Source organism: Balaenoptera acutorostrata, chromosome 9, assembly GCF_949987535.1.
Source record: "Balaenoptera acutorostrata chromosome 9, mBalAcu1.1, whole genome shotgun sequence".
Lineage (NCBI taxonomy): Eukaryota > Metazoa > Chordata > Mammalia > Artiodactyla > Balaenopteridae > Balaenoptera > Balaenoptera acutorostrata.
In genome coordinates, this window is record NC_080072.1 from 71,089,488 (window position 1) to 71,103,997 (window position 14,510).

At 42.7% G+C, this 14,510-nt stretch overlaps 1 protein-coding gene across 5 annotated transcripts in view; it reads left to right on the forward strand.

Moving 5' to 3' along the window:
• The window catches only part of FAT3 (FAT atypical cadherin 3), a 717,681-nt gene that overhangs the window by 500,881 nt on the left and 202,290 nt on the right, over window positions 1–14,510 (forward strand). For all 5 annotated transcript variants that reach the window (XM_057553401.1, XM_057553405.1, XM_057553404.1 and 2 more), the window contains one exon: window positions 186–247. In XM_057553401.1, coding sequence (XP_057409384.1) covers window positions 186–247 — 62 coding nt within the window. The remainder of the gene's footprint in view (window positions 1–185; window positions 248–14,510) is intronic.

The window sequence follows — 14,510 nt, forward strand, 5'->3', positions numbered from 1 at the left end:
AGTTTTCTTTGTAAATTTTATTTTGTTTGAAGAATAATTCTGAGACCATCTGACTGTCACTGAGGACTGGCCAGTTATACTGTTCCCCATTGCTTTTGCTTTTCCTTTAACTGGACTTGCTTCCCACACTCAGTAAGCTGCTTGCCCCAGATATTTAAAAGTCAAATATTCTCATTTCTACACAGGTCTGATTACAACAACTTCAAGGAAATTGGATCGAGAACAGCAGGCAGAACATTTTCTAGAGGTAAGCGCCTAGAGGGAGCCGGTATTCATTAAAAGTGACTTTTCCTGAACTGCTTTAACCTTCCACGGGAACTGGAACTTGAATGTGTGTGAACAGTGAGTTGCGAAATGCGGCTGTTTCTCTTGGGCTGGTCGGTTCTGAAGCTGGAGATTTCTGGTGCATTCCTCTGAATGCACTCCTGTGTGCAGAGAGTAGATGGCAGGGTGGGGGGACTTTGCGTTTCCTGAAAGTGAGCAGACGTATCGACTTTGTGCCCCTTTGTCAATAACTGGAAAAGAAAGTTCAGGAGCAGAGCCCTGTAAGCCATCATGGCCTCAGAGGTAAAAAGAGAGTGAGCCGGAGTGCCGCAGTTAAAGTGAAGTACATCCTTTGTGAAGAAGTGCGCTGCTCGGCCCCTCATTTCTTTTCTCGGGAGAGGATTGAGAAAGAGAAAGCTGCCAGTTGATTCACTGCCCAAGAAGACTGTTTCTGGAACCATAAAATGTGCTCCTATAATTCATTAAGACAGAAACAACAGCAATAAAAAACTATAAGAGCATTATTTCTGGAGGAAAAAGACCAGGGATGAGAAAATAGATACGAAGGAGACTTGTGGAACATTCTTTCCATACATATCGAGTATCTTTATTGGGAAGCTTGAAGCCTGGGTAGTATGTATGACGCTGTGATTTAAGTGTGACAGTCTGATACCGAACGGATGACAATGCTTCGAAGGTAGAGCTTTGTTTTATTGTGTCCATGCTGCTAGAATGATCTGTCAGCCCCAAGAACCACTCACTGGAATCCACAGGTCCTATACACACTCACACACACCTCCAATCTCTTCTGAGTTTCCCCTTTAAGTCAGTTCACCAGTAATGATTTATTTCAAGAACACTGGACTTGGAATCAGTGCCTTGGGTCCTAGGGCTTCCCTGCCATGATTAGGTTGGAGCCTTGCAAGCTGTTTATTTGCCCTGGACTTCAGTGTGGCAAATAATTGCTACTCCATATACCTCAAAGGATCTCTATTAGGATCAAACCTGATATTTTATATCAAAGTAGTTTTAAAACTCCTAAAGCATTACACATAATAAAGGATTATTATTATTATGCAGCCCTGTGATAAGCCTTTTAAGACATTGCTACCATCACATAAAGATGAAAGACTCCAGGCTGCCGAAAAATAATTATTTTAATTCTTTTTCAAAATCATCCTAATGGGCTACATACCTGGTCCAGAATTAGAGTCAGTTTGCCAGAATAAAAACGCCTTGTGTTATATTCATGGACTTCTTTCCTTTGTAGCAGTGTCCAGGCCTCCTGGAGAGACTATGTTCTCAGGTAGTTGAACCTATTACCTCCCAGCAGGGAAAAGGGAGGGTGTCTCATTAGCTGGGGGATCTGCCTGAGATCACTTACTGCCTTGTCCCTGGAAAGGTGGTGTTCTGGGGGTGTTTGGGTGGGTAGAGAATGTGACTCTAGGGAAAAGAGGCAAAAGTATTTTCCAGGCATTTGAATACACTTCCCAAAAGAATCCTTAACCGTTTCACATCCTTTACAGACTCACACGAATACTCACTCAACACTTTGGTCCTTTGGACAACACAGGTGCTCAGTAAAATGTACTTAGAATCGTTGTGGTTTTATTATCATGTGGTGTCACAATACCTGAACTTCTCCTAAAGATTCAGCTTCATCTCCACACTCCAAGACAGATAGTAGCTCCAGGCAACTGCAGGGCTGAAGGAGCCGCAGGCAGTGACCACTGGACGCAGCCCAGGTCCCCAGGACTGAGCTATGTCCCAGGGATACAGAATGAACAGGAAGGGTGGGGAGACACGTGATCAATGAATACATGCTATCACTTCAGACACAAGCTCTCTGAGACCACTCAAAGAAGGTTCCATAATAGTGCTTGAAAATGAGGGGGTGATAGGCAACGTTCAATGGAGCGGTTAGGAGGGCCTCTTTGAGGAGGTGACATTTGGTGACATGAAGCCAAGGTTCTGTTGGAGAAACAGAACCCAGACCAGTGTGATTAAGAGTATAAAGTTAGAGGGCCGTAGAGGTGGTAGGAAATAAGTTGGAAAAAGCAAATAGGGCTGTAGTAAGGATTCTGAATTTTCTCCCAAGGGCAGTGGAAAGCCAGTAAGCAGGGTGGGTCGGGGCATGGTAAGATTGCAGAGTGAGAGATCACTGGCCGTTCTTCTGAGCAGAATCGGGCTGGGACAAGGCTTCAGTAGTAGGAAGACTGGGAGGGGGTGCTTTGAGAGGGACCCAGGTGAAAGATGACCGTGACTTGGATGAGGGTCTAATACAAATCCCATCGTGATTCTAGCTAACAAGCAGATATGGGTTTTCTGAAGTTTCCAGGGTAGAGATTTAAAAACCTACAGGTCATCTGAATTACACTAACTCGCCCCCCCAGGTCTGCCCACATGCCAGGATTGCCCATCACAGGTGCTCTTTCATTTGGTAAACTACCCTGCTAAGGTTTTCAAAAACCACTTGAATCTCTATCTCCTACTCTTTCTGTCTCTCCTCCTCTTCTGTCTCTCTCCCACTTTCTAAATTGTACAGTTCCTAGCCACATTGTTTTTTTTTTTCTATATAACATTGCTGTGAGCATTTGAATGGCATTCATTTCTTTTTTCTGAATGGATCATGGACAGAATATTGCTTTAACTCAGCCCTGCAAAAAAAGTGAGTAAAATAATATCATTCAGAGCACAGAAGAGAGTTCTCTGCCGTACACAAATTTTTGTGACTGCTGACACATTTTGTGAGTTGTAAGCTCTGGGTGTGGGTAATTAACCTCCTGGAAAGCCTTTAATTGCCAAGATAACCCTATGCTCCTTTTAAACTCACATTAACCTTCTGGTTCTATTGCATATCTCTCCTTCCCAATCAAATAAAATGGACTCTGCTTGAAACGATCCATTTAGAAGCTGACCTGGCAGGTACACGTCTGCGTAGGTAGCCAGGAGGACATTAATGATCTGTTTATAGTTTGCTATCCCCATGATGGAAAGCACTTCAATTGTATACTGCGGGTACTCTGCCTGTGCATTAATTTCAGATATTTGGCTTGACTGTGTATGCGCTGTAAGGGTTTTGGAGTCTGTAGAACTTTTCATCTCAAATCTGTGACTATAAGAAGGGATTGTCATTATCACAATCTAAGGAGCTTGCTAAAGAAACAAGAGCAGCAAAGGACTACAGAAAACTTCACAAGTACAGCTTATATTTCTCTGGTGAATTCTAAGTGTTACTTCTTGCCTGATTTGGAAATCTGTTATGTGAAAATATTGGCCTGATCTTTTCTCCCTACCATGAAGTGCAAAAATATGGAATTTTCAGCTCATTTATTCAAAGTCATACACATTCCTTGATAGCCAGTTATGATCGCAGTGGAGGTAGAAGGCTAATTCTAGCAAATAGATGCACAACGTTGAAAATGATGCATAAACTAAACAGTGAATTAACATGTTAGCTTAGTGGTTGTGACTTTAGCCCTGATTACCTCATTAACAGAGAAGGTGGCCGTGAAATAAGGGAATAAATGCACTAATTCTTTCTTATGTTATGGTCACTTGTATAGATTGTTTCCTCACCTACTAGATTTAATCTCCTTACGGGCATGAAACTTGATTTATCCAGATAGTGAATGGAAGTGTTGTGGGAAACCATTCAGGCTCCATTCAGGCAGGCCTGAGGTTATATGTGGGCACTGCTCACAGGACTTAGACAGGCTCTCACCTCTCTGAACCCCCTGTCCTTCATCTGTAAAGAGCGGATAATGCTTCCTAACACGGGGTTGGTGTAAAGAGATATGAAACTGTTACCGAGTCCAAGCCCATACTGCTCACTGCGTGACAGGCCAATGAATCAAGAGACATGATGTTCCTCCAACAAGACAAATGTTCTTCTCTGTTCTGCAACTTTATCTCTATATGAATGGAGAAGTGTTATACCTTTAAAGGGCAGAGGCTTTAGAATGGGCTATCCTGTATATTTCAGGCTCTAAGGCAACATTCTAAACTTGTAGCGAAAGCAATAGAATACAAAGGTTGAAGTAAAATAAACGGATCCAATATGGAGTCACATTTGTTCAGATCAGGCATCTGAACTGTGAAGAACAACATCCTATGGAAGTCATCAGCGGTTAAATGTTTAGAAACCAGAGAATGTGGACTGTTATACTCTATTTTAGCAAATACGTTTTACAAAATACATAAAGTTTAGCAAAATAAAAGATTTCAACGTGAAAAAAAAAGAAAAAGGAAAGGTGAAACGTCCCCAGGATGACCTCTGTTAGACAATGTGTTCCAGGGACAGTGGCGGGTGTTGTCAGCACCAACTGTCTTACTCACCTCTCTATTTAGAGCATCTAGTTAAGTACCTGGAAAGCAGGGGGCACTCAATAAAGAGTGTGTGAATGAATGATTACTCTAAGAGACCTTTATTTTATTCCTAGATGAGATCACGGAGGTGGGTATTAGCACACAGGAAAGTGCATAGGCTTGGAGACAGAAAGAATGGACTATTCTGCCTCTCTCCATCTGCTTTGCCAAATTAAATTATCTCTGATCCTCCATTTGCTCATCCGTAAAATGGGGCTACTAATCCCTACTTCATCAATGAACTACACAGAGGGTCTGGCACGTACGGACACAATTCTATTAAACCGTTGTTTGCCCCACCCTCTTTCCCCTCCCTGCTCTCCTTGTCCTCAATAAACACCTTGTCAGTTCCATTTCTTTTTCAGAGCTGGCCCCAGTGTTTGAATAGCTTACAGCAGTTTGATTATTCTTAAAAGTTATATCCATTTAAATAATGCTATACTCCCAGCCTAATTATGTGTGAATCTTTATCTTGTTTGCTAAAAGAGTATGATTTTGCCTCTCTTTTGATCTTGAAATGCTTCTCCGTTCAGGGGTAGATGGCTCTGATAAAAGTCTCCTGAAGAGAACAGAGAGAGTATTTTATTTGAAAATCAAAAAAGATGACAAGGCCTAGTATAAAGACAGAGGATGAGAAATTATGTTGTCTGTGTGGGTATATCTTGAAGTAGCCCAGAGAAGGTGGTGAGATTTTATAGTGCAGTCGGTATAAATAACAAAACACATTACAGAGGAATATGCTAGATCTATAGGAATGTAAATTATTTAGTATCTGTCTCTTTAGAATACTCATCCATCGTCCTTTATAAGGTGCATCTACTGTGACTATTTTTTCTTCCTGTCTGAAATTCTCATCCCTTTTTATAGTTTCATTTTCTGAGGGAAAAAAATATTGCTCTTCGGTAAGTTTTTATAACATTTCCTCTTGCCTCGGGATGCAAATTGATTTCTTTAGTGAGTGCACATCCTTAGTGATTTCTTACTTTAGTAAGCAGTTGCTTTTGAGATGATGGTAATTTCTGGTGGTGAAGAGTTGCAGGTCTATCTCAACCCATTAAGCCGTCCATATTTTGATAATTTATCTCCAAGTGAAATGGCAGTTTCTCTCATTAGGCTCTTTTTTCTGCCACCCTCAAAAAACTTCACAGGAAGTACCAGTAGGCCTTCAAGAAAAGATGTGTATCCATGCACAAAAACAGCACCTGTAGCAGGCACGGGCCTGCTACAAAGGAGAGTGATCGTGACTTCTGTTTTCCAGAGCTCCCAAGAGAGCCCCAGAACCCTCTCTTACCGTTCTTTACTTCTAGGACTGTACCTTCTCTAGTCTTAGTTGTTCGTGTTTGTGCTGTATCAACTTTGACGAAGTTAATGGCAACTCACTCTTTTTTTCTTCCTTTCTTCAAGGCTTATTCTGAGCCTGGTATTGGGCTAGGCACCAAGGTTCTGCTTTTGGAGTTAGTATGTTTTTCCCACTGGATGTTTGTTTCTTTGCCTTTCGTGCGTAGGTCTATTCACAGAGATTACATTGCTGTTTATTTATGAGCTACAACAGTTAGCTGCTGCCTTGGAATCAGGGGGCTGTTTTTCATGCAGGTCATCCAAACTGCTTCTCTCCCATTATATAGATGCAGAAACTGAGACCTAGAAAAGAGAAGAGACGGGTCCAAGGTCACACAATCACTTCATAGTCGTGTCCAGTATAGGTCTTCCTCTCCTTATAGAACATATGTAGGCCTATACGTCCATCAGTGTGTTAAAGTGTGGCCAACAGAATCATCTTTTCCCACTCTCATTTTGTAACAGATTTACCCGAGGCTCAGCTCAGTGCCCCCATCAAGCATCAGCATACACATGTAGGGAAAGAGGAGGTTTTCTCTTACACTCTTTGGCTGTTCTTTTACCACCCCCTCAGCTGTTTGCTCCTCAGAGTAGTAGGGCCAGCGTTGGGCAGGGGCTCCCTCTGCTGCTGGGCCCCAGCCCAGGCTCCAGGACAAAGTCCATCTGCAAGGATGCTGTGCCTGTGTTGTGAGTGCCAGTGTGGACTCCAGCAGAAGAGTGACTGTATAACAGGTGTTACGGGCTGAACTGTATCCCCTTAAGATTCCCCTTAAAATTTGTATGTTGAGGGGCTTCCCTGGTGGCGCAGCCACTGGGAGTCTGCCTGCCAATGCAGGGGACGTGTGTTCGAGCCCTGGTCCGGGAAGATCCCACATGTCACGGAGCAGCTGGGCCCGTGAGCCACAACTACTGAGCCTGCACTCTGGAGCCTGCGAGCCACAGCTGCTGGGGCCCGCGCGCCTAGAGCCCGTGCTCCACAGCAAGAGAGGCCACCGCAATGAGAAGCCCGTGCAATGCAACGAAGAGTAGCCCCTGCTCGCCGCAACTAGAGAAAGCCCGCGTGCAGCAACAAAGACCCAATGCAGCCAAAAATAAATTAATTAATTAATTTAAAAAAAATTTGTATGTTGAAGCCCTAACCCCCAGTACCCCAGAATGTGACTGTATTTGGAGTCTTTAAAGAAGTAATTAAATTAAAATGAAGCCATTAGGGTAAGCTCTGATCCAGTATGACTGGTGTCTTTACAAGAAGAGGAAATTTGGACACAGACACATCCAGAGGGAAGAAGACCATGTGCAGACACAGGGAGAAGACGGCCATCTATAAGCCAAGGAGAGAGGCCTCAGAAGAAACCAACCCTGCTAATACCTTCACCTCAGACTCCTGAGACTGAGTCCCCCTAAAACTGAGTTTCTCTGCTGGGTTTATGATTAACCTCTCTATCCAAATCTTTACTCCCTTTCTTTTCCTGAACCTGTCCCCCCTCAAGATTGAGGAGTATCAAAGAAAAGGGGGAATTGAAACTATGCAAGGCCCTGTGTCCCTGTCCTTTAAAGGAAAAGGCTTTTGCTTTAGTCTCCCAGGCCTCCCTTGAGTCTCTAAAGGCTGAATCAATCACTAATGATTAGGAAAGGTGAAGAGGTAGAAACAAAGAAGAGCTGTTGGGCTGGGAAACTGGTAACAATTTAGACTATAAATCTGCCACACCGCAGAATCACCAAACTCCCAGTTCCCTGAAAGATATAGATGAAGGCCTGACACTCACTTCTAAGTTGTTTTTACAGGAAACAGACCCCTACCAGATGAAAACCACTGACCGCAAGAACGTAGACCCAGACTGGTTGAAACCAGAAAGTTGATGATGCTTGAAAATTCACCTTGATGCCAACCAATCCGAGATTGTACACAAGCTGATCACACACCCTGCAGCCCCCTCCTTCACACTGCCTTTAAATCTCTTCCCTTGAAAGCCATTGAGGAGTTCTGGGTCTTTTGAGAATGAGCTGCCTGTTCTCCTTGCTTGGTGCCCTACAATAAATGCTGTATTATCCTTCACCACAACCCGGTGTCAGTAGATTGGCTTTACTGTGCACCAGTGAGCGGACCCAAGTTTGGTTTGGTAACATTCCTAAGCCTCCAGCATTGTAAGAAAATAAATTTCTGTTGTTCAAGCCACCCAGTCTGCGGTCCATTGTAATGGCAGCTCTAGTAACTCATACAGCAGGCCAGACTGTTCACTGCCTGTCCCTGCCCCTCTCTTCTCACACCACCACCTTACAAGGCTATGTACATGCATTAGACTTTACTAAGGGACCAGGGCAACTACACTTACAGTGTGGGAGGCTAAAACCTCCATCTAAATATGATTATCTCCATGTTCCACACTCCATACTACAAGGAGGGGAGAACCTGCAAGTGAAAATTCTTCACAGAAGGCCTCTCCTGCTTCCCTAGGCTCAAGCAACTGCCTTTCTGACTGCCTGCTTCTTCCACTCTCCTCAGGGAGCATTTCCAGCCCATCTTTCCCAGAAATCTTGTCTCTTTACCCACAGGAATTATTCTTGCTCGGGAACAAACCCTTCCCCATCAGTAGAGTTTCCTAAGTCAGTGTCATTTTTATGTCTTCTCAGTGCCCCAGCAAGCCAGGCAGGGATGGCCTTGGGCACTCCAGTCTAGTTAAAAAGGAGTATTGGTGGTGATGGTGTATATGTCTGTGTGTGTGTGCACACACATGCATGTGAGGTAAGAGCAAGGGCTGCCGTTCCAATTCCTGCAATGCAGTCCAGGTTCGTGTGGGTCCTTAAGAATGATCTTTTGTGAGAGCATCCCCAGCAGTGTGAATTGCAGACGGACCACTTGATTTTCCCAATTGACTGAAGAGTAAATATTGAATCAGACACACAAGCAAATTTTTCAAAGCAAAAATTAATTCTACGATAGTTTGTTCAAAGCAAGAGTTTGCCAGATGCCCACAGGGCTGGGCAGGTAATTCAGAGGAGCAGCATGTGTGCTGGTGAGGGTGGAAGGGAGAAGTACTGTGGGTCTCACCTGCCCCTTCTAAAGAAGTTCAGCCAGTGGCAGATGAAGCAGCCAGTTTTACCAGAAAGTCTTATTTTTTCCCAAAACAAAAACAAAATCAGATCTGCATACCAGATTTGGCACCTCCATCTTTTTGTAACACTTTGTAAGCCAGTGAGCCCCTGTTTTGCAACATTTGATATAAAGGAAGATTTCTTACTTGCCTCATAATATGTAATGATCTCACAGGGGAAGTAATTCACATGTATTGTAGAATGCAATTAATTTTTTGTCATCTTTTCACCCATTTTTTCACAGCATGCCCCTTTGGGCCCATAAAAAAATAAGAGATGAGCTCAGGGCTAAGTCTTAAGAGAGCCTGTTGAGGTTGGAAATGATAGAGTGTACGGAGTTGGTTAGGATCTCAGCTGAGGGCCGTCTTCCCACTCAGCCTGCATGTGAACCGAGGGAGGGAGGGAGCCGTTGCTTTGGGTCCTTGGGTGACAGAGAGTTGCTTGGGCATCATGTCTGCTTTGTCTGCCCCTGGCAGTTCTCCACTTCTTAACTTTGTTTGTCTGTGCCCCTGGTTAACCTTCAAGTTCATAACCTGCAGGCAAACACTTATATATGCTAGGAGAGTTGTCTGAAATAAATCTTTGATTCCATAAATAACCGCCCTCTAATTTACCTGTTTGCGAAAGGGTGCATTTGTTTCGTTTCCCCTTAAATCTGAACACTGATTAGTAGAGCAACAGTGAATGAAACCTGTTCCGTTGGACCTGGGATGGTCCCTCCAGCCAGTGGCTCAGTCTGGAAATGAACAGGCTTTTGCGCTCTGCTCACTGGGGATGTGCGGGCAGAGAGATAATTGCTCCAGTGGGATCACAGCTTGTTGAGTTGCATACACGGGCTGCAGGGAGCCAAGACTCTGCTTTTGTTTTCACTTAGGAATGGTTTCCTGATGTGATGCCGTGCTGCTTCTTCCTTCAAGCCTCGGGGGCAAGCGATGGTTGGGTCCTGTGCGCTGGTGGGGGGACCCCTTACCCTGCAAGCCTGGTATCACACAAATGGCTTATCCCATTTCAGAGAAGAGGTTCAGATTTCCTGCCTGGCTCTGAACAATCATGAGAATTCCCAACAAACCATACGGCCCGGAAGCCCAGACTGGCTTTTCCACAGTGCAGAGATGGTAAACTGGCCCTCTGCCCTTTGCTTCCCTAGCTCCTTTTCCCTCTTCTCCCACTGTGTTGCTTTTCTAGTTTATTTGTGCAACACACTCTGTGAGCTACAGAATGATCCGTCCAGTCTGATTTCACTGGGGCGCTTCAGAAACCACCCACACCCATGCCTAACACCATATATGACCCAGCTGAGCGCTTTAAGTCTGTCTGTGGGAAAATAAAAAATGGAGTGGCGGCAGGTTCAGAACTTGAGATTTCAACTCAATTGCCTCTATTAATAAAAAGGAAAACTACTTTGGCTTGCTGCCTGCATGCCGCAGACAGCTTTATTCAAATGAGCTGTTGTTTTGGGACCTATCAAGTGACTTGCTTTCATGGCAAATCAGGGGCTACCAACCTCATCTATTTTGCAGCAGGACTGGTTTAGTGAAATGCTGAGAGGGTTGTGAGCAGGATACAGATGACTGTAAGGAAGATAAGTCAAGAGAGTCCCAGATTTCAGAGCTCAGGAAAATAGGTCAGTATGTTGGAGCAAATACAGTTCCTCTAAAATTGAGAAAACCTGTAATAAATTTGCTTATTTCATCTTTTTGGATGTATTTTGCACAATTATTTCATCTGACTTAGTGAGAAATAAGGCATCTCTCATAACAATGTCCTAATTATAGTAGTCGTCTTAAAGTCTACATCAAACTAATCATGTACAACAAATGTAGACAGAGATGGTTAAAGCATAGGATCTGGAGACAGAGAAGCCTAGCCACTCACTGGCCACGTAACCTTTCTTACTCTACCTAGCCTCAGTTTCCCCACCTGTAAAATTGGGATAATAATAATATTTTTTTCATAGGATTTTGTGAGGATTGGCATGGTGCACAAACACTGCGCATATTAAGAGTTTAATATGTGTCAGCTATTATGATTAGAAGCTTAAAATTTTCTCTTTTGATCCCTGAAGCAGTCTTCTTGTGGCAGAATTCAGAACACTGAGTGCATTATATTACATTGCATGTGTAGTTTGGCTCATGGTTGTTGAATATGTTTATAGTACTTTAGCAAGATAGCATCTATGAATGTACCTAGATCCTGGCATATGGTGTGCACTCAAAAGAGAACGAATTTCTTCCTTCCTTTTCTGGAGACAAGCCCAAAGTTTCAGAGATTTATCATCTTCCATTTGCCAGCATCCATTTAAATGGGCTATGACCATCTAAGTTGGCACAGCTCGTTCTCCAAAGATAGGCAGAATAAGGAGTCAACCATGGGTCTAGCCTGGCTATGAAGAAGGTCACTGGGGCTCTGCTGGGTGATGTACAGTTCCCCTGGCTTTCTAAGTCAAACTCTGAGATGGGAGACTAAGGCATCCTAGCTCAAATGGCAGAGCTGTAGCATTCCCAGGTAGTTAATTTCTCTCCAGGTTAGTCATCTCTAGGTCTACCCAGCTTCCTCACTAACTCCCAAGCTTTCCCCAGAATTATAGCGACTTTAAGGCCTTAAATTGTGTTTAGTTGTTAATATTTAAACACATAATGGGAATTTTTCCTGTTTCATTCAGATGTCAACACCTCAGTTGAGTGGAAATAATAAACTGATCATGAATAGACAAGAGATTCTCAGTAGAGGTCTTCCACACCATGGTTAATACCAAGTGACAGATACCGTCCTTCAAAATTTGTTGCCCTTAGTAGATTCAAGTTTGGCCTCTCCTTCAGGCCATCTCAGCTCTGTTAGCAAGGTGCAGGATGGGCTCCCTAGAGATTCGGCAATGTCTCCCTTCCTGGCCCTGTCTTTGGTGAAGGCCAGCAGTAGGATGGGGGGGGCAAGCTAAGGAGTGCCCCTCTTTGTACTCCCAGCACCTAGAACAATACCTGGAACATCATGGGCACCTAATGGACATTGATTGAACTTTAAGTTTAGGGCTCCAGGAAATCTACAAACCAGATAACCCATGCTTCCCAGGCTACAGTGATCTGTACTGCCCAGAAACCCACAAAAGTAGGTGCCTAGGCAAGAGGTTGGCAGGCCTCCCGTGGTGCCAACTGCCGTGCAGGAAGGGAAAAGCCTTCACCCCAGTCAGTACAGAGGCCTCTTGCCAACCCCAGTGCGTGTTTGGAGCCTAAAAGCAGTTCTTAAATCACATTTACCTCCCTGAAATCTGTCATCCTCAGGAAGTCATAAATACATAATTCAGAAGGAAGACTTTTCATGAGGTACCCTGTTATAACTCTTGGCATGCCACTATACATTTTTAAAGATGCTAATAAATCTTTAAATTGGACATGGGGCTAAGTTCCATGCTAAGGTATACTTTGCTAATATGTAATTGAGATAAAATCTACTTTTAGGATACTATTTCAAATGAAATAGGAAAAGCTCAATATTTTTTTTGAATGTATAAGTACTCATTAATAGCCCTCTTAAGAAGCTTCACAAAGACATTTTTAAACTAAGAAACTAGTACCCACGGGGCAGGGGGCCTCTGACCAATCAAGCCCTGTGTTCTGAAAAAGCAGAATGTCTTCCTTCTCCATATAGAGAGAATTGATTTTCTCTTGTGTTGCCTTTAAATTGAGTGTTGTGAAAGCAACTTTTGGTATCCCTCAGATACCAGATGACTGAATTTTTCTCTTTGCAATGTGGGGCAGCCTCTTTGCCATTGTGAATGAGTTTGGCAAAGTCTCACCTTTACCATCACTACCATCAAGTCAGAAAGACTGAAATTAAGTTTAAAGCACATTATAGCATTGCCAGCAGGGAGACAGGGCTTTGGCAGACAGACTCCTGTGGTGTCCAGGAATTAGAGAGGTGCTTTCAGCTAGAGAACACGATGGGGTTTTTATTTAGCATTTTTACAACACGAGACGTTGTTCTGTGTGTCAGTGGTAGCAAGACATGCTTGCTCTACCTCAGGATGAAGAATTACAAATCTCTCTGTGCAAGACCGTGACAGACTCATGATGTGTGCTTAGATACACGTACAAAACCATTTACCCGTCTTCAAAAATGATGCTTCCAGGAGCAACTCATTTAAAAGTTCCTGTCATATCACAAGGACATACATATGTAAGGAAGAGTGACCTCAGTTTCTAATGGTTTAAAGCATGTGTCTATACACTTCAGTGAAAGGGAGAAAATTAGAGTTTATTTCAAAACTCTTCTTTTAGAAATTACTTAGTGCCTATGGTAGGATTTTATTTTAATATAGTTATTCCAAATTACAGAACAAGTAGAAACATGTAACTATGATGTACCAGAAACACGTTATATATAATACACATTCATTGTTAAAAAAAAAAAAAGAGAGATAAAGATAAGCAAAAACGAAGAAAAATGTAACACTCAAAATTTCCCCATGAAATGATGTTTACTTTTTAGGTTTTGGAGTATAAACTTTAGGAACTTTTATTTTGCATTTATGTGTCTAAGCTCATACATTACATATAATCCTGCATAAAATTTGTCAAAAATATTGAAATCATACTATACCTATAGTTTTATAACCTCCTTTTTGCATTTATCAGTTTATTGTGGGAAATTTTTTATGTTAAAAAATTCAGATTCAGTATGGGTTTTTTTTTTTTTTTTTTGGTTTCATGAGATCTCATTAAATAGCAGTCTGTGGTAGGGTTTTTAATGACCTTAAGTAATGGACCATCATCACTTATTCTGGAAGACTGCGTGGATATAGCCTAGCCTCCTAGCTCTCCTATTAACACTTCTGTAGTGTGGGTTTGGTGCCCACTTTCAAGCAGGCATTTCCTTAACCTCCTGCTTGTAGATCAACTGAAAGAAAGACCCTGGACATGATCTAATATCACTTAGCAGATTGTTTCAGGCACTCGACCAGCCTGCACACAAATATAAGCAAAAATCCTTCCCTTGGCTGAAGTTGTGAGACCCTACCTTATAGAATTCACTTATTGAAGGCAAAAGTACGCAGCGTAAGAAAATTTTTACATAAATATCTCCAAAACACTTGAAAAAAAGGGACTACTGCATATTCACTCGTGTCATTTGGAAAATTATATCAGAAACCTGAACACGTAAACTAAATAGGTAACGTTATACTTCTGAACGTTTTTCCCACAAACGTGAACTATCCCCATCTCTTCCACTGTAGATTAATATTTTCCTTTATAACATTTTCTCAGTGAAGGCAAAATGATGTACTGTCAGCATCTTTTCACAAAAGTGCAAATAAATCCCACGGAATCATAAAGTTTCGGCGCTAAGCAGGCCTTAGATATCGTCTACTAGATGATGAACGGTTTAAATCCCAAATTAAAGATCTGGGTAAACATCTGCCAAATGTGGGCATGCAGGCGACATTCGCATTTGGC